The sequence below is a fragment of the Pleurodeles waltl genome, chromosome 10 (assembly GCF_031143425.1).
Source record: "Pleurodeles waltl isolate 20211129_DDA chromosome 10, aPleWal1.hap1.20221129, whole genome shotgun sequence".
Lineage (NCBI taxonomy): Eukaryota > Metazoa > Chordata > Amphibia > Caudata > Salamandridae > Pleurodeles > Pleurodeles waltl.
The window spans coordinates 443,832,972-443,847,987 of NC_090449.1; the positions used below are offsets into that span (position 1 = coordinate 443,832,972).

The 15,016-nt window shown below is 47.6% G+C and overlaps 1 protein-coding gene across 1 annotated transcript in view; it reads right to left on the bottom strand.

The window, feature by feature from the left end:
* Positions 1–15,016, bottom strand: part of GTF3C1 (general transcription factor IIIC subunit 1) — a 1,928,973-nt gene that overhangs the window by 117,961 nt on the left and 1,795,996 nt on the right. Inside the window, exon 34 of the mRNA XM_069210709.1 lies at positions 14,329–14,593. Within this exon, the coding sequence (XP_069066810.1) occupies positions 14,329–14,593 (265 nt within the window). The remainder of the gene's footprint in view (positions 1–14,328; positions 14,594–15,016) is intronic.

Below are 15,016 nucleotides of genomic sequence, written 5' to 3' on the forward strand. Positions count from 1 at the left end.
TTCTATAGCTAGGAGTTGTTGCTCCAAAGCTAGTCTTTTGACCATCCTTGCTAAAAAAACGGAGGTCCTCTTCATTGAGGCTGCACTCAATGCTCCCAAAGGTGCTGGACTCCCCTGAGAAAGATCCAGATCCTGAGATCACTATCCTTGGAGATAAGGGTCTTCAATCAATCAGTCAATCAGGGATTTGTAAAGCGCAGCTACTCACCTGTGAGGGTCTCAAGGCGCATGGGGGGAAAGGGTGCTGCTGAGGATCAGTCGAAGAGCCAGGTCTTGAGGTCCTTCCTGAACTGTGACAGGGAGGGGGATTGCCTGAGGTGGATAGAGAGGGTGTTCCAGGTCTTGGCGGTGATGTGGGAGAAGGATCTTCCTCCGGCTGTGGTTTTCCAGATGTGGGGGATGTTGGCAAGGGCCTGATCAGTAGAGCCGAGTTGTCTGGCGGGACTGTAGAAGGAGAGTGTGGTTGAGGTAGGCTGGTCCAACGTTGTGTAGGGCCTTGTAGGCCTGGGTAAGGAGCTTGAAGGTGATTCTCTTGTCGATAGGCAGCCAGTGTAGGTCTCTCAGAAGGGCGGAGGTGTGGTTGTGTCGAGGGTCATTCTTGATGAGACGGGCGGTGGAGTTCTGAATGCGTTGTAGTCTTTTTCGGGTCTTGGCAGTGGTTCCGGCATAGAGTGCATTGCTGTAGTCAAGGCGGCCGCTGACGAGGGCCTGGGAGACTGCTCTTCTGGCTTCGGTAGGGATCCACTTGTAGATTTTACGAAACATGAGCAGGGTGTGTAAGCAACCTGATGAGACGGCGCTCACCTGTCGGTCCATTGATAGCGATGAGTCTAAGATGACGCTGAGGTTACGGGCGTGGTAGGTAGCGGTGTTTCCGAGGGCAGTGGGTCACCAGGAATCGTTCCTGCCAGAGGGTGTGGAGCCGAGGATGAAGACTTCTGTTTTGCCTTGGGATCCTGATCTCCATAGTTATGTGAGGATGTCATCCTCCTTATTCCTAACATCTTCTGACTGAGTGGAGGTCTTCCTCGTCAGCAGGGTGGTCCCTTGTGTACTCTGCTAAGAGCTCCTGGAGTTGGACCTTGGTAGGGTTAGAACCTGTTCTTATCTTTTTCAGCTTACAGAGGTCCCTTAACTCTGCCTCCCTAGATGAAGTTAAGGGGTGAGGTTGAGTTCCACAATCATTTCCTCGGAGCTGCTCATTATGTTACTAAAAGTTGGGATTGCTTTTTAGAAACTAAAAGTTACTTCTAGTAACTAACTCCTAATTTACAATAACTTTTTAAATCTAAAAGGTAATGCTAAGGCGACTTAACCAAGGCCCTAGCAGGACTTTAAAAATTTAGAAAAATTTGCCAACTTAAAAATTCAGTTTTCTAAAGACAATTTTGGAATTTAGTCGTGTGATTAGGTATTGGCTGAGCAGTCCAGCAAAGGCACATTCATAGACCCGACCGCTGATCCACAAATGTAGGAAGATGGCTCTGTATATCCTATATGAAAATGAGATATAGTGTGCACAGAGTCCAGGGGTTCCCCAGAGGCTTAACACAGGCTGAAGCAGATAATACTAATGCTCTCTTTTGCGGTAGTTTGGTCGACAGTTAGGCTTATCAGAGGGTAGTGCAAAGCATTTGTTGTACACACACAGACAATAGAAGAAGCACACACTCAATCACTTAACTCCAGACCAATGGTTTTTATGTAGTGAAAATATATTTTCTTAATTTATTTCTAGAACAACAAGATTCAACTTGGAGGTAAGTACTCCAATAGATTTGTATTTCACACATATATCAATAGCACTTTGCTTGAAATCAATACGTGTTACAGTTTTTTAAATATTGGCAATTATCGGTTTTAAATGTTGACAGTGTATATTTCAGAAACAGTTCCAGGGGGAAAGAAAAGTTACAGGGAAGTACAATTCTTACAGTTCCAGTCTCCGATGTAGGGAAGTAACATGTTGCATGGCATGTTACCCTCATTTTCACTGTATGTATGTTTGTTTTTGCCTGTGTCACTGGGATTCTGATAGCCAGGACACCAGTGCTCATAAAGTGTGGCCTGTATGTGTACCCTGTGTGGTGCCTAACTATCACTGAGGCTCTGCTAATCAGAACCTCAGTCTTTATGCTCTCTCTGCGTTTAAAATTGTCACTGCAAGCTAGTGACTAATTTGACCAATTCTTATTGGCACACTGGAACACCCTTATAATTCCCTAGTATATAGTACCTAGGTACCCAGGGTATTGGGGTTCCAGGAGATCCCTATGGGCAGCAGCATTTCTTTTGCCACCCATAGGGAGCTCAGACAATTCTTACACAGGACTGCCACTGCAGCCCGAGTGACATAACGTCCACGTTATTTCACAGACATTTTACACTGCACTAAAGTAACTTTTAAGTCACCTATATGTCTAACCCTCACTTAATGAAGGTTAGGTGCAAAGTTACTTAGTGTGTGGCATTGTTCAGGGCAAATTCCCCGGACTTTGTGAGTGTGGGGACACCATTACACGCGTGCACTACATATAGGTCAATACCTAAATGTAGCGTCACAATGGTAACTCTGAACATGGCCATGTAACATATCTAGGATCATGGTATTGGGGGGGCAATTCCATGTATCCCCAGGGCTCCAGCATAGAGCCTGAGTACTGCCAAACTAACTCTCTGGGGTTTTCTTTGCAGCTACCGCTGCTGCCAGCCCTCAGACAGGTTTCTGCCCCCCTGGGGCCTGGGCAGACCAGTCCCAGGAAGGCAGAACAAAGGATTTCCACTGAGAGAGGGTGTTACACCCTCTCCCTTTGGTAATAGGTGTTAATGGCCTGAGAGGAGTAGCATCTCCTGGCCTCTGGAAATGCTTTGAAGGGCACAGATGGTGCCCTCCTTGCATAAGCCAGTCTACACGGGTTCAGGGATCCCCCCAGCCCTGCTCTGGCGCGAAACTGGACAAAGGAAAGCGGAGTGACCACTCCCCTGACCAGCACCTCCCAAGGGGAGGTGCCCAGAGCTCCTCCAGTGTGTCCCAGACCTCTGCCATCTTGGATGCAGAGGTGTGAGGGCACACTAGACACCTCTGAGTGGCCAGTGCCAGCCGGTGATGTCAGAGACCCCTCCGGATAGGTGCTTACCTTTCTCTGTAGCCAATGCTCTTCTGAGGGCTATTTAGGGTCTCCTGTGGGTATCTCAGCAGATAACGAATGCAAGAGCTCACCAGAGTTCCTCTGCACTTCCCCCTTGAACTTCTGCCAAGGATCGACCACTGACTGCTCCAGGACGCCTGCAAAACCGCAACAAAGTAGCAAGAAGACTACCAGCAAAATTGTAGCGCCTCATCCTGTCAGCTTTCTCGACTGTTTCTTGGTGGTGCATACTCTGAGGGCTGTCTGCCTTCACCGTGCACTGGAATCCAAGAAGAAATCTCCCGTGGGTCGACGGAATCTTCCTCCGGCCAACACAGGCACCAAACTTCTGCATCACCGGTCCTCTGGGTCCCCTCATCTTGATGAGTGTGGTCCCTGGAACACAGGAGCTGGATCCAAGTGTCCCCGACAGTCCAGTGACCCTTCTGTCCAAATTTGGTGGAGGTAAGTCCTTGGTGGCGGGAAGCACGAGTCCTGAAAGGAGGAGGAGGCGGTGTCATTTGCTGGGGCAGGAGCCCTTTAAATAACTTGCTCGCGCTCCCACTACCACGGGAAGCGCGATTCCTGAAAGGAGGAGGAGGCGGTGACATTTTCCGGGGCAGGAGCCCTTTAAATAACTTGCTTGTGCTCCCGCTACCGCGGGAAGCGCGATTCCTGAAAGGAGGAGGAGGCGGTGTCATCTGCCGGGGCAGGAGCCCTTTAAATAACTTGCTCGCGCTCCCGCTATGCGGGAGGCGCGCCCGGGCAAAGCCCGGGCCAAGGGCGGGCCCGTCCTGTGCCCGTCAGAGACCGGAGGAGGCTGGGTTGGGCCCCCCCTCTTTCATCTGCACTGTGGTAGTAGCAGGCTTGTCAGTCAGTGCCTGGTCATTACCTGGTGGGACCTCCAGTCCCAGGTACCCTTATTCTCTTCCTACACCTAGGGGATTCGTGTGGGCTGGGTCATCATTATTCAATTTTCCTTTTGTTTTCGTTCTTGGGGGCCCCAGTCCTTGGCTCGGATACGCCATAGTGAATAATGGGGAAGCGCAAGGCAGATGATGTCCCTGCGCCACCTTCTGGCGCCAAAAAACACAAGAAACGAGCTGGGCGGAAAATTGATGACCCTCCTAAGCCCATTAAGAATCAATTTCAAGCTATTGACTCCTTGTTTGAGGAAGTAGAGGCAATACTGAGGAGTCCATCTATTATCGCTCCTTCCATTCCTGCTACTTCGACTATGAGGAAGATCCCGGATCTATTTATCAAAAAACTATGGACACCTTTTTTGTCTGTGGAAGCGGACCTCCATCCCCCTCCTATATCTGAGGCTGCAATTTCCTCACCGCCAATGAGGCCTACTTCAAGTGTTGAAGTTGCAGAATGTAGGGACTCTCTGCATTTGGGTTCCAAGTCTGTAGTTTCTAGTGATATTCTCTGCTCCAATAGATTTCAACTCCTATCCACTTCTAGCGAGAGCCCAGGTCGTCTTCCGCCCTTAACTTCTGTGGAAACTGATACAGAGGAACTGGTCTGGCAGGCTCAACTCAAGATGTCACTCGAACTGGAAAATGTTTCCCAGAAGCTGGACAATGTAAAATCCTTGGTAATGGTTATTTTTGGTAAAATTTCTGGACTATCTGAGACGAAGATATTGTGTAATTGTAAATCGCTTAGCACGAATGACCACCTTCCTGAGTTGATTGGAGGGCCCAACGCGCTAGCTACATTAGACACTGGGGACAACTCAGCTTTTTACCCCAAATGTCCAAAGCTGGGGGCTAAGTCTATGAGTATGGCAACAAATAAAAAGGAGAGTTGCCTCTCTCCATCCGATGGCAACCCCACCGACTCCGGTCGCATGCTTAACTCTCGCTCCAACAAACAATGACCCACGTCCTCCCTGTATAAATCCCCTGTCTATGGGAGCTATGGTTGGGAAGGGTGCACGGGTGCCCGCAAGTCCACCCAGAGTCCCACGCCAAGGTCAATCCAAATTCAATCAGGCGACAGTTCCAAAGGGGAGAAATGATCAGAGTAGGAAGGATGCACACATCTACATGACAGGGGTCCCCAGGTTATTTGCTGGGCAGAGAGAGTCTTATGATTCTCTCATTAATAAAGTTGTCTATTGGTTTTGCATTCAGAGGAATTGTCTGTCTGTTATTCGTTCTGATATTTGGGAGGCACGTAGACCTGCTCAACCAGACTCAGATTTTGATTATATTTCAATCCTCTTTTTTGACACCTCTATGGTTGATAACCTCATGGCTTTCAACCTACGGACTCATTCTATGACATCTGGTAGAAATATCGGAATTGGCCTCTGCATGTATTCTCTGGGGGGGGGGGGGGGGAGAAGGGGAGTCACGAAGGACCGATAGACCTTTCAATACTCATGAGGGAAGAGCTCAGTGTCCACTAAATAGCAATCGATCAGCTTTGACTAAGATTCGCTCCCCCCGGCTATCTGATTTAGATTGACTAAACAATATTTCTCCCTCAGTGCTCCCCATCTCAGATGCTATGGTTTATAGAGGTAAACGGCCAAGGGTCCTAAACACAATCATATTCCCGAGAGCTAGACCCACACCTGTGCCTTCTGCACTTAATATTGTATCTTGGAATTTGGCTGGAATAAGGAAAAAGATGGGAGATCCTGGATGGGTTAACTTCATCTCTAAGCAAGAGATGCCTTTTTCAGGAAACCTGGGCGGAAGAATAAATATATGTTGAGGGGTTTACAACTTATTCGGTCGCAGCTCAGCCTGCCTCTGGAGGCTTTGGTAGGCCTATGGGTGGGCTCATGATCTTAGTGAATAAGAAACTGCAATGCAACCACTCTGTATTTCCCCTTAACTCATTAGATCTATTGGGTGTCAGACTTATATTTCACCCTGGTTTCACAGTGACCTTGGTCAACGTGTATGCAAGGTTTGTCCCCCCCCAATATGGAATCAGGGGTACTTGCCCAGTTAGTTGAGCATATGGAATCTTTGCATCCTTCTAACCATCTGGTGATAGGGGGCAATATAAATTGTTCTTTTGCATTCAAGAACCTCGTAGGTAATTTAACATCTGAAGAAGATGACTCCTGGGGTATTCCCCAAGTGAAGGATGATTCTCTTAGTATTGGTTCTTGTGCCGCTACACAGATGGCTTCCCTTTGCCTACGCTATGGACCCAGGGAATGTAATGGTTGGACTAGATCTGATCCTAATCGTGCCCCCACTTTTAAGCGGGGGTGTTCGTCCAGCACTATTGATTATTTTTTTGTTGACATCATATTCTGGACATGAAGGTTGAACTCCGTCAAGACAGCGATCACTACCCTCTATGTCTTACTCTATTCAATAAAGCATTTGGGAGAACCCAACATCTAGAGATCACTGATGTCCCGCTCCCTTCCCTAAACTCCCGGCAAACTCGTGTTAGTTGGCCAAAGGTTATATCTAACCCACTTCTGGCTAAACAAATGTATTCTTCCTTTCTACAGCTTTTCTCTGGTCTTGAAAAGCAAGTGGTTGATAGTCTTCCAATCATGAAAATTCATGTTGAATTGATACATTTTCTACAGAATGTTTTTTATAAAGAAACCACTGTGAGACATACTCTAGATGCTATTCGATCCAGGGAATTGTTCAACAATGACTGCGACCTTGCTAGGCTCAATCTTAAATTGGCCCTCCGCAAGCACTCACAGGAGGAGAGCAGGACCGCTAGAGTTAGCTATACTAAGGCCTTGAATCTAGCAAAGAAAAACTGGGAATTTGAGATCTGGCAGAAGCTGCTGGAGGCAATCGAAAATCGAGACGAGGGTTCTTTTTGGAGGTTGTTGACTCACAGGCAAAGAGAGGGTACTGTTATTCCTAATTTTCACATCCAGCTCGAAAGATGGGTGGCTAATTTTTCTGAGATTTACGCCTCATCTGTGCAACAGCATCACGAGGCCTATATGGGTGGCAAATGTAGACCTCTCATTGAGGGTCCCACGGAGGACATTGTTTTTACAATTGCTGAAACCACAGCAGCTATTAATTCTTTGAAACCCGTGAAGGCTCCTGGTCCTGATAAGATACCAGGGGACCTGTTTAAGTCGGAACCCGTTATTTGGGGGTGGTACATTAATACTTTATCAAATGCCATCGCAGCAGGTAGCCCCATTCCGGACTCGTGGCTCGGAGCCGAAATTATCCCTATTTACAAAAAAGTAGATGTAGGACTGCCAGCTAATTACCGCCCAATTAGCATCACTGATAATCTTCAAAAGATTTTTTCTAAGCAAGTCCTAGACAGGCTAATGGACTGGGTCCAAGCTAACCAGGATCTATCTCCCCTTCAGGCTGGGTTTCGTTCTAGAATTAGCACTATGGACCAAGATTTTAGATTTTTTTTGTTACTTTGGAAATACGCTACCTTGGCCAAACAAAACTTGTATGTTGCTTTTGTTGACCTTAAGTCCGCATTTGATCTTGTTCCAAGGCAGAAATTGTGAGAAGTCTTAAAGAAAATTGGCGTCCCAATGAACTTGGTGCATCTAATTCAAAGACTACACAAGAGCACCTATGCTCGAGTAAGATGGGGCAGCCAGGGGGAACTTACTGATCGTATTAATATCAGGCGGGGAGTACGCCAGGGCTGTCCTGGCACCTACTCTCTTCTCGTTGTTTATTAATGAAGTAGTGCAAGTTGTAACTGATTGTCAAAACGATGCCCCTTCCTTGAACAATTCAAAAGTTCCAATTCTTTTATTTGCTGACGACTCCCTCTTGAACTCCAAAACACGTATGGGCCTACAGGCCCTCCTGGATAGGTTTAGTGTGTTTTGTGCAGATCATGGATTGGAACTTAACTCTAGCAAAACAAAACTTATGATCTTTGGTCCTAGTAGCTCAAAACGATGTAACATTCTGTATAATGAGGTTCCTTTGAGCAAGGTATGCTCTATTGATTATTTAGGGGTGAGAATCAGCAATGATATGAACTGGCAGGCCCAGGTAGGGAAAAGCTCAGCCCTCCTAGCACATAGGTCGGGGCAATTTTGCGTTTTCAAATGTCCAATATTGAGAAAGCTGTTTCCCCAGCTATTAAAATTTATCTAGCCAAGGCTCAGAGCGCCGCGGTTTATGGCGCTGAGGTCTGGGGTTGCTCTAAATCTAGCAAGTTATCTGTGGGGGAAAATAATTTTGCAAGATCACTCTTGGCATGTCCTCGTAGTACGCCCCTGGTTCCAGTGTTTTTGGATCTAGGGTTCCCTCGCATTTCTGATGTAATGGCTTTAAGGCCTTTAATTTTTTGGGTTCGTATTTGGACTATCCCTGAACTAGTCACATACAAGGAATCTTTGCAAGACTTATTGGATAGACCAAACGTACTTTCTATCCCCTGGTTCAAGCACATTTCAGATTGGTTTCATACCTTAGGACTCAGTCACTTTTGGAGCCAGCCCAATAATTTAAGGAGGGCTCACAAGGACCACATGAAATCTGCTTATTGGTCCCATGTTAGGGAAAAATATCTGCTCTGTAATTCACATGGTAGGCTGACGTCTCTTTTCCTCGATTATAAGTGGTTTCCCCACTTCGAACCTTTTCTGGACTTAATTACCGATCAACTAAGCAAGAGTTTGTATGCTTAATTTAGGTATGGATGCCTCCCTCTGAAGTCCTTTTCTAGTTCATGGAGCTCCACCCTGTTATCCGATAAATGCCCCTGCTGTAATGGTTCTGTGGAAACTGTAGTGCACTTTATGTTTATTTGCCCTGCCTATGGCATTGCCCGGCAGAAATGGCTTTGTCCCGTTTGTAGAAACATGGGGTTGAGAACGTGTAGAGATACCCTCAGGCTGATGTTGAGAGATTGCTCCTCTCTTCTAACTTGTGCGGTCAGCAAGTTCCTTGCGTCCGCTTGGCATATACGTACATATTTTAAAAACAAGGATTATAGTGATTTGATATTAATTGATCTCTGATTTTACCCTACTCTACCCAATTGTTTTATTCATTGAATTTCTTATAAATTATCGATGAGGAAGTTAAAAGTAGCCAACAATAGGATCTTTGACACTTCCCCCTTACTTATAGGACGGGATATATATGTGAAGATTTATTTCAATTCTTTTTTTTTTTCCCCTTTTGTATACTCGCAGATCCCTCATTTTACAGTATTCTTATCTTATTTTTATTACCTACTTTTTAAATTTGTTATATATATATATTTATTATGTATAGATCATGATTTTATTATTATAAGTTATTGCTTTGATGGTTATTCAGACCGAATAAAGCTTGCTTGATGAAGTCCTTGCCTCCCCACGCCAGACACTAATCCTGTTTACTGTGTGAACTGCAGCTGCTACAGTTTCTGTGCACTTTTGCAAGACTTCCTTTGTGCACAGCCTAGCCCAGGTCCCCAGCACTCTGTCCTGCATTGCCCAACTCGCTGAGTTGGACTCCGACTTAGTGGGGCTCTCTTTTGTTGTGCTGATACGACAGCCATGCTCAGATCTTCTGAACGCCTGTTCAGCTGCCTCTGCGGGTGCTGGCTGCTTCTGCGTGGGATCTCTGTGTTGTGAGCGCCCCCTCTGTCTCCTCCTCCAAGGGGGGACCTCCTGGTCCTTCCTGGGGCCTGGCAGCACCCAAAACCTTCAACCGCGACTCTTGCAGCTAGCAAGGCTTGTTTGCGGTCTTTCAGCGTGGAAACAACTCTGCATCCCCCTGCACACCATGGGACATCTTCTGACCAAAGGAGAAGTTCCTGGCACCTTCCGATGTGCTGAATCTTCGGCTTCATCCACCTGGAGGCAGCCTATTTGCACCTTCATCCGGGGTTTAGGGAGCTCCTGCCCCCCCTGGACACTTGCGTGACTCTTGGACTTGGTCCCCTTCCTTTACAGGTCCCAAGGTCCAGGAATCCGTCTTCAGTGCTTTGCAGTCAGTATTTGCCTTTGCAGAATCCCCTATCTCGACTTTACTGTCGTTCTGGGGTAGTAGGGTAACTTTACTCCTACTTTTCAGGGTCTTGGGGTGGGGTATCTTGGACACCGTTAGTGTTTTCTTAAACTCACAGCAAACCTCTACACACTACACTATGCCTGGGGTCCATTCGTGGCTCGCATTCCACTTTTGGAGTATATGGTTTGTGTTGGCCCTAGGCCTATGGTATCCTATTGCATTCTATTGTGTTCTACACTGTTTGCACTACTTTTCTAACTGTTACTTACCTGATTTTGGATTTTGTGTATATTATGTGTATATTACTTACCTCCTAAGGGAGTATATCCTCTGGGATACTTTTGACATATTGTCATAAAAATAAAGTACCTTTATTTTAAGTAACTCTGAGTTTTGTGTTTTCTTGTGATATAGTACTAAGTGATATAGGTGGTATAGTAGGAGCTTTGCATGTCTCCTGGTTCAGCCTAAGCTGCTCTGCTATAGCTACCTCTATCACCCTAAGCTGCTAGAACACCTCTAATCTACTAATAAGGGATAACTGGACCTGGTACAAGGTGTAAGTACCACTAGGTACCCACTATAAGCCAGGCCAGCCTCCTAAATCCGGGGGTTAGGAAGTCCACAGGTTGGGGTTCAAGTTAACCCCAAACACCCACCACCAACAACACGGGGCCAGCCGGGTGCAGAGGTCAAAGTGTAGACAAAATTAGCATGGGCTCCTATTAAAACTGGGGGCACTCGGTTTCAGATCTGCAGGTAGGTAACTACCTGCGTCTTCGGAGGGCAGACCTGGGGGGTTTAGAGGAGCACTGGGGGGTGGGGGCATAAGTAGACACCAAACATGCACCCTCAACAGTGCTGGGGCGGCCGGGTGCAGGGTGCAAACAAGGTGTTGGGCCTCCAATGACTCTCTAAGAGGGGATCCCGGGGGTCACACAGAGGATGCATGCGAGGTCTAGCAGGTTGTCTCGGGGCAAACTACAAGCTGGACAGAGAGGAGGGCCGCCTGCTGAACATTGCTGTACTGGAGGTCGGGTTCTCCAAGGCCTGGGAGCTGCAGGTGCAGTGTGTCTTTAGGCGTCGGATATCTCCATCCAGAGCTTTCGCTGTCAGGAGGGTCCTCAGGATTCCCTCTGCAGGGTTCGTCGTGGAGGGGTGGAGAGGTCAAACCAGGGTGGGCATTTGCTCAGAATCACCTGGGATTCTCTCTAGGCTGTTGGGCCACCTGGGCACGGGCGCAGAGTGGTCAGGACTCACGCATCCGGAGTGAGGCTAAAGTCCTTGGTTGTAGTTTCTTCTTGGACAGGGTCACAGTCCACGGGAGTTCCTGGTCCTTTTGGGTGCATAGCAGTCCTCTGGAGCTTGGCAGAGGTCACAGAGTGGACAAGAACACACACAACAGCAAAGAACTCTTCAACATCGTCAAAGAGCTCTCCAATCCTAACGCCAACTCCAACTCCATCACGCCCACACAAGACCTCTGCAACTCCCTCGCTACCTTCTTCCATCGTAAGATCACCGACCTACACGACAGCTTCGGACACCAGACCCAGCCAACCACCACAGAACCTACAACCCCAGCCATCACCCTCAACGCCTGGACTCACATCAGCGCGGAGGAGACCAAAGCTACCATGAACTCCATCCACTCCGGTGTCCCCTAGGACCCCTGCCCACACTTCATCTTCAACAAAGCAGATGACATCATCGCCCCTCTTCTCCAGACCATCATCAAACAGCTCGTTTGCTTCTGCCACCTTCCCGAGAGCTGGAAACACGTGGAAGTCAACGCCCTCCTGAAGAAACCTACGGCGGACCCCAGCGACCTGAAGAACTTCCGCCCCATCTCGCTCCTCCCCTTCCCTGCCAAAGTCATTGAGAAGACCGTCAACAAGCAACTGACCAACTTCCTTGAAGACAACAACCTACTCGACCCCTCCCAGTCCGGATTCCGAGCCAACCACAGCACAGAAACCACCCTCATCTCAGTCACAGACGACATCAGAACTCTGATGGACAACGGAGAAACAGTCGCCCTCATCCTCCTCGACCTCTCGGCTGCCTTCGACACCGTCTGCCACCGAGCCCTAACATCCCGCCTGCGCTCCACCGGTATCCAAGGACTGGCCCTGGAGTGGATCACCTCTTTCCTCTCTAACCGCTCCCAAAGAGTCTACCTCCCTCCGTTCTGCTCAGACCCCACCAAGATCATCTGCGGAGTCCCACAAGGCTCCTCGCTCAGCCCGACTCTCTTCAATGTCTACATGAGCCCCCTCGCCGACATCGTACGCAAACACAACATCAACATCACCTCCTACGCCGACGACACTCAGCTGATACTTTCCCTCACCAAGGACCCCACCGGCGCCAAGACCAACCTGCAAGATGGAATGAAAGACGTCGCAGAATGGATGAAACTCAGCCGTCTGAAACTGAACTCAGAAAAAAACTGAAGTCCTCATACTCGGAAACACCCCGTCCGCCTGGGACGACTCTTGGTGGCCCACGGCCCTTGGCACCGCACCTACCCCCTCAGACCACGCACGCAACCTCGGATTTATCCTGGACCCACTTCTCACCATGACCAAACAAGTCAATGCCATATCATCTTCCTGCTTCCTCACTCTCCGCATGCTCCGAAAGATCTTCCGCTGGATCCCCGCCGACACCAGAAAAACTGTGACCCACGCCCTCGTCACAAGCCGCCTGGACTACGGAAACCCCCTCTACGCAGGAACCACCGCTAAACTCCAGAAATGTCTGCAGCGAATACAAAACACCTCCGCCCGCCTCGTCCTCGACATACCCCGCAACAGCCACATCTCTGCCCACCTGAGACACCTGCACTGGCTTCCCGTCAACAAAAGGATCACCTTCCGGCTCCTCACCCAAGCACACAAAGCCCTCCACAACAAGGAACCCGAATACCTCAACCGTCGCCTCAGCTTCTACACGCCCACCCATCAACTTTGCTCCGCCAACCTCGCACTCACCGCCGTCCCTCGCATCCGCCGCACCACAGCAGGTGGGAAATCCTTCTCCTACCTGGCGGCCAAGACATGGAACTCCCTCCCCGCCAACCTCAGGACCACCAAGGACCACCCTGCATTCCGGAGGCAGCTCAAAACCTGGCTCTTCGAGCAGCAGTAACCCCCTTCCCCTAGCGCCTTGAGACCCTCACGGTTGAGTAGCACGCTTTATAAATGTTTTTGATTTGATTTGAATGCAACATGGTTGACGTGAGTCTTTCTGCAGGGACTCCTCGGTCCACGAAGATAATGAGGGGGTCCTGGTGGCAGGGTTGACGTCCCACAAACTCTTCTTCGGTCTGGCCGAAATCCAGTCGCCACTGCACTACCAGTTGTGGCCATTGTCCATTTCTTCCTGAGTTGATAACTCGCCTTCTGAGGGTCCCAGAAATCTTCGACAGCACTCCCGGATTCAGTGAACTTGGGTGCAACATTGTGGATCGGGTCTTGGTCCTCAGTGCTCTATGGAGGTGGTGGTAGCAGCTATCATCAATGGAGAAGAGGATCTCAGTGGATGATGAAGAACCCCCACATCTTAGACCAGCACATCACATCCTTCCTCAATAGGTACAACATCTTTAGAATGTGAAGAACCACAATTATAATCTCATCTATTCCTTATAAATGTTTTGTTCTGAAGACAAAAGGTGCAGCCATGTCACATAACAGCGTAAGTTGTATAAAATATGAGAATTAGAAAGCTCTATTTCTTTTTTTGGGGTGTCAGTGTGTGGTGTCTACCCTCACAATGTAGCACATGATCTGTAAAAGCAGTGTTCACTGCAAAGGTAGTGTGCTCGGTGAGTGGTATTACTGGCCATTGCAAGCAGTGATAACCTTAAAACTTTGCAGTCAAAAATAAATCAGTCTTTCACACTTTATGGATAGGATGCGCTTTACAAACAACCCAGTTTCATCAGAATATCAGGTCTACATTTGGCAATGCTGGAAATGGAACAAGCATAGCAATGTGGTGCCACTAGATCTGGCTTATAATGGAACCAACCTCTTCAGTGTCTGGTGAGATTAGGCACTCACCCTCTTTAACTGGCCCTTTAGCATTTGGAAAAAATACATTTAGCTGTTTTCCTTTACTAAAGAAAATCCTTCTTGGTATTCTAAGAGCATTACCCATAGTAATTAGTAGCTCTGCACATGCACATTTCTTTTTAGGAGTTTCATCCATGACACATACTGTGTTATATAATATATGTATACCTTGGGAAGCATTGTTATGTTGTTGTAACGGCTTCTCACTTGTGTTTTCAAGAACCAGGAGCTGATTTTCAGTGTTAGAAAATACGATACAGTCTACGGAGCCTTTTGTGTCACCAATGCCATGCACATTCAAGAAATGACCAGGCTCCTCCACTTCCTTCTTAAGTCTCAATGAATGTAACAGCCAGGGGCCAGAATACTTCATTGCAACAAATCGAACAGTGTTCGCTCCTACTTCTAGCATCTGGTCCAGTTTTACCAGGTCCTGTGATGGGGAAAATAAAGATATTACTTTCTCCTGTGTAAAAATCTTAAATCCTGTTTGTATCATGTTCATTTACTCTAATGCAGTAAAGTGTGAATATTCATGAATATAAACAAGAATGGATCAATATCTTATAACTGAGTACGGATATAATTTTATAATAGTTTGGAATGTCTTGTAGCTATGAACATTTTTGGTATTATTATTATAATTTTTTAGAAAATGTCTTTATTGGTATTTGGTAACAGACAACAGTACAGAAATGTCTGCAAATAGGGGTTAGGAAGAGTGGGGGCAGGAGGAGGGGAGGCACGGCACAAACCGATTAAAGGTGCAGGGATGTTGTTGCATCTACCCCTCCATGTAGGACCCCAAATATAACAATTCTAACAAAACTTTTCCCATGTTGAGTGTGCACTTTGG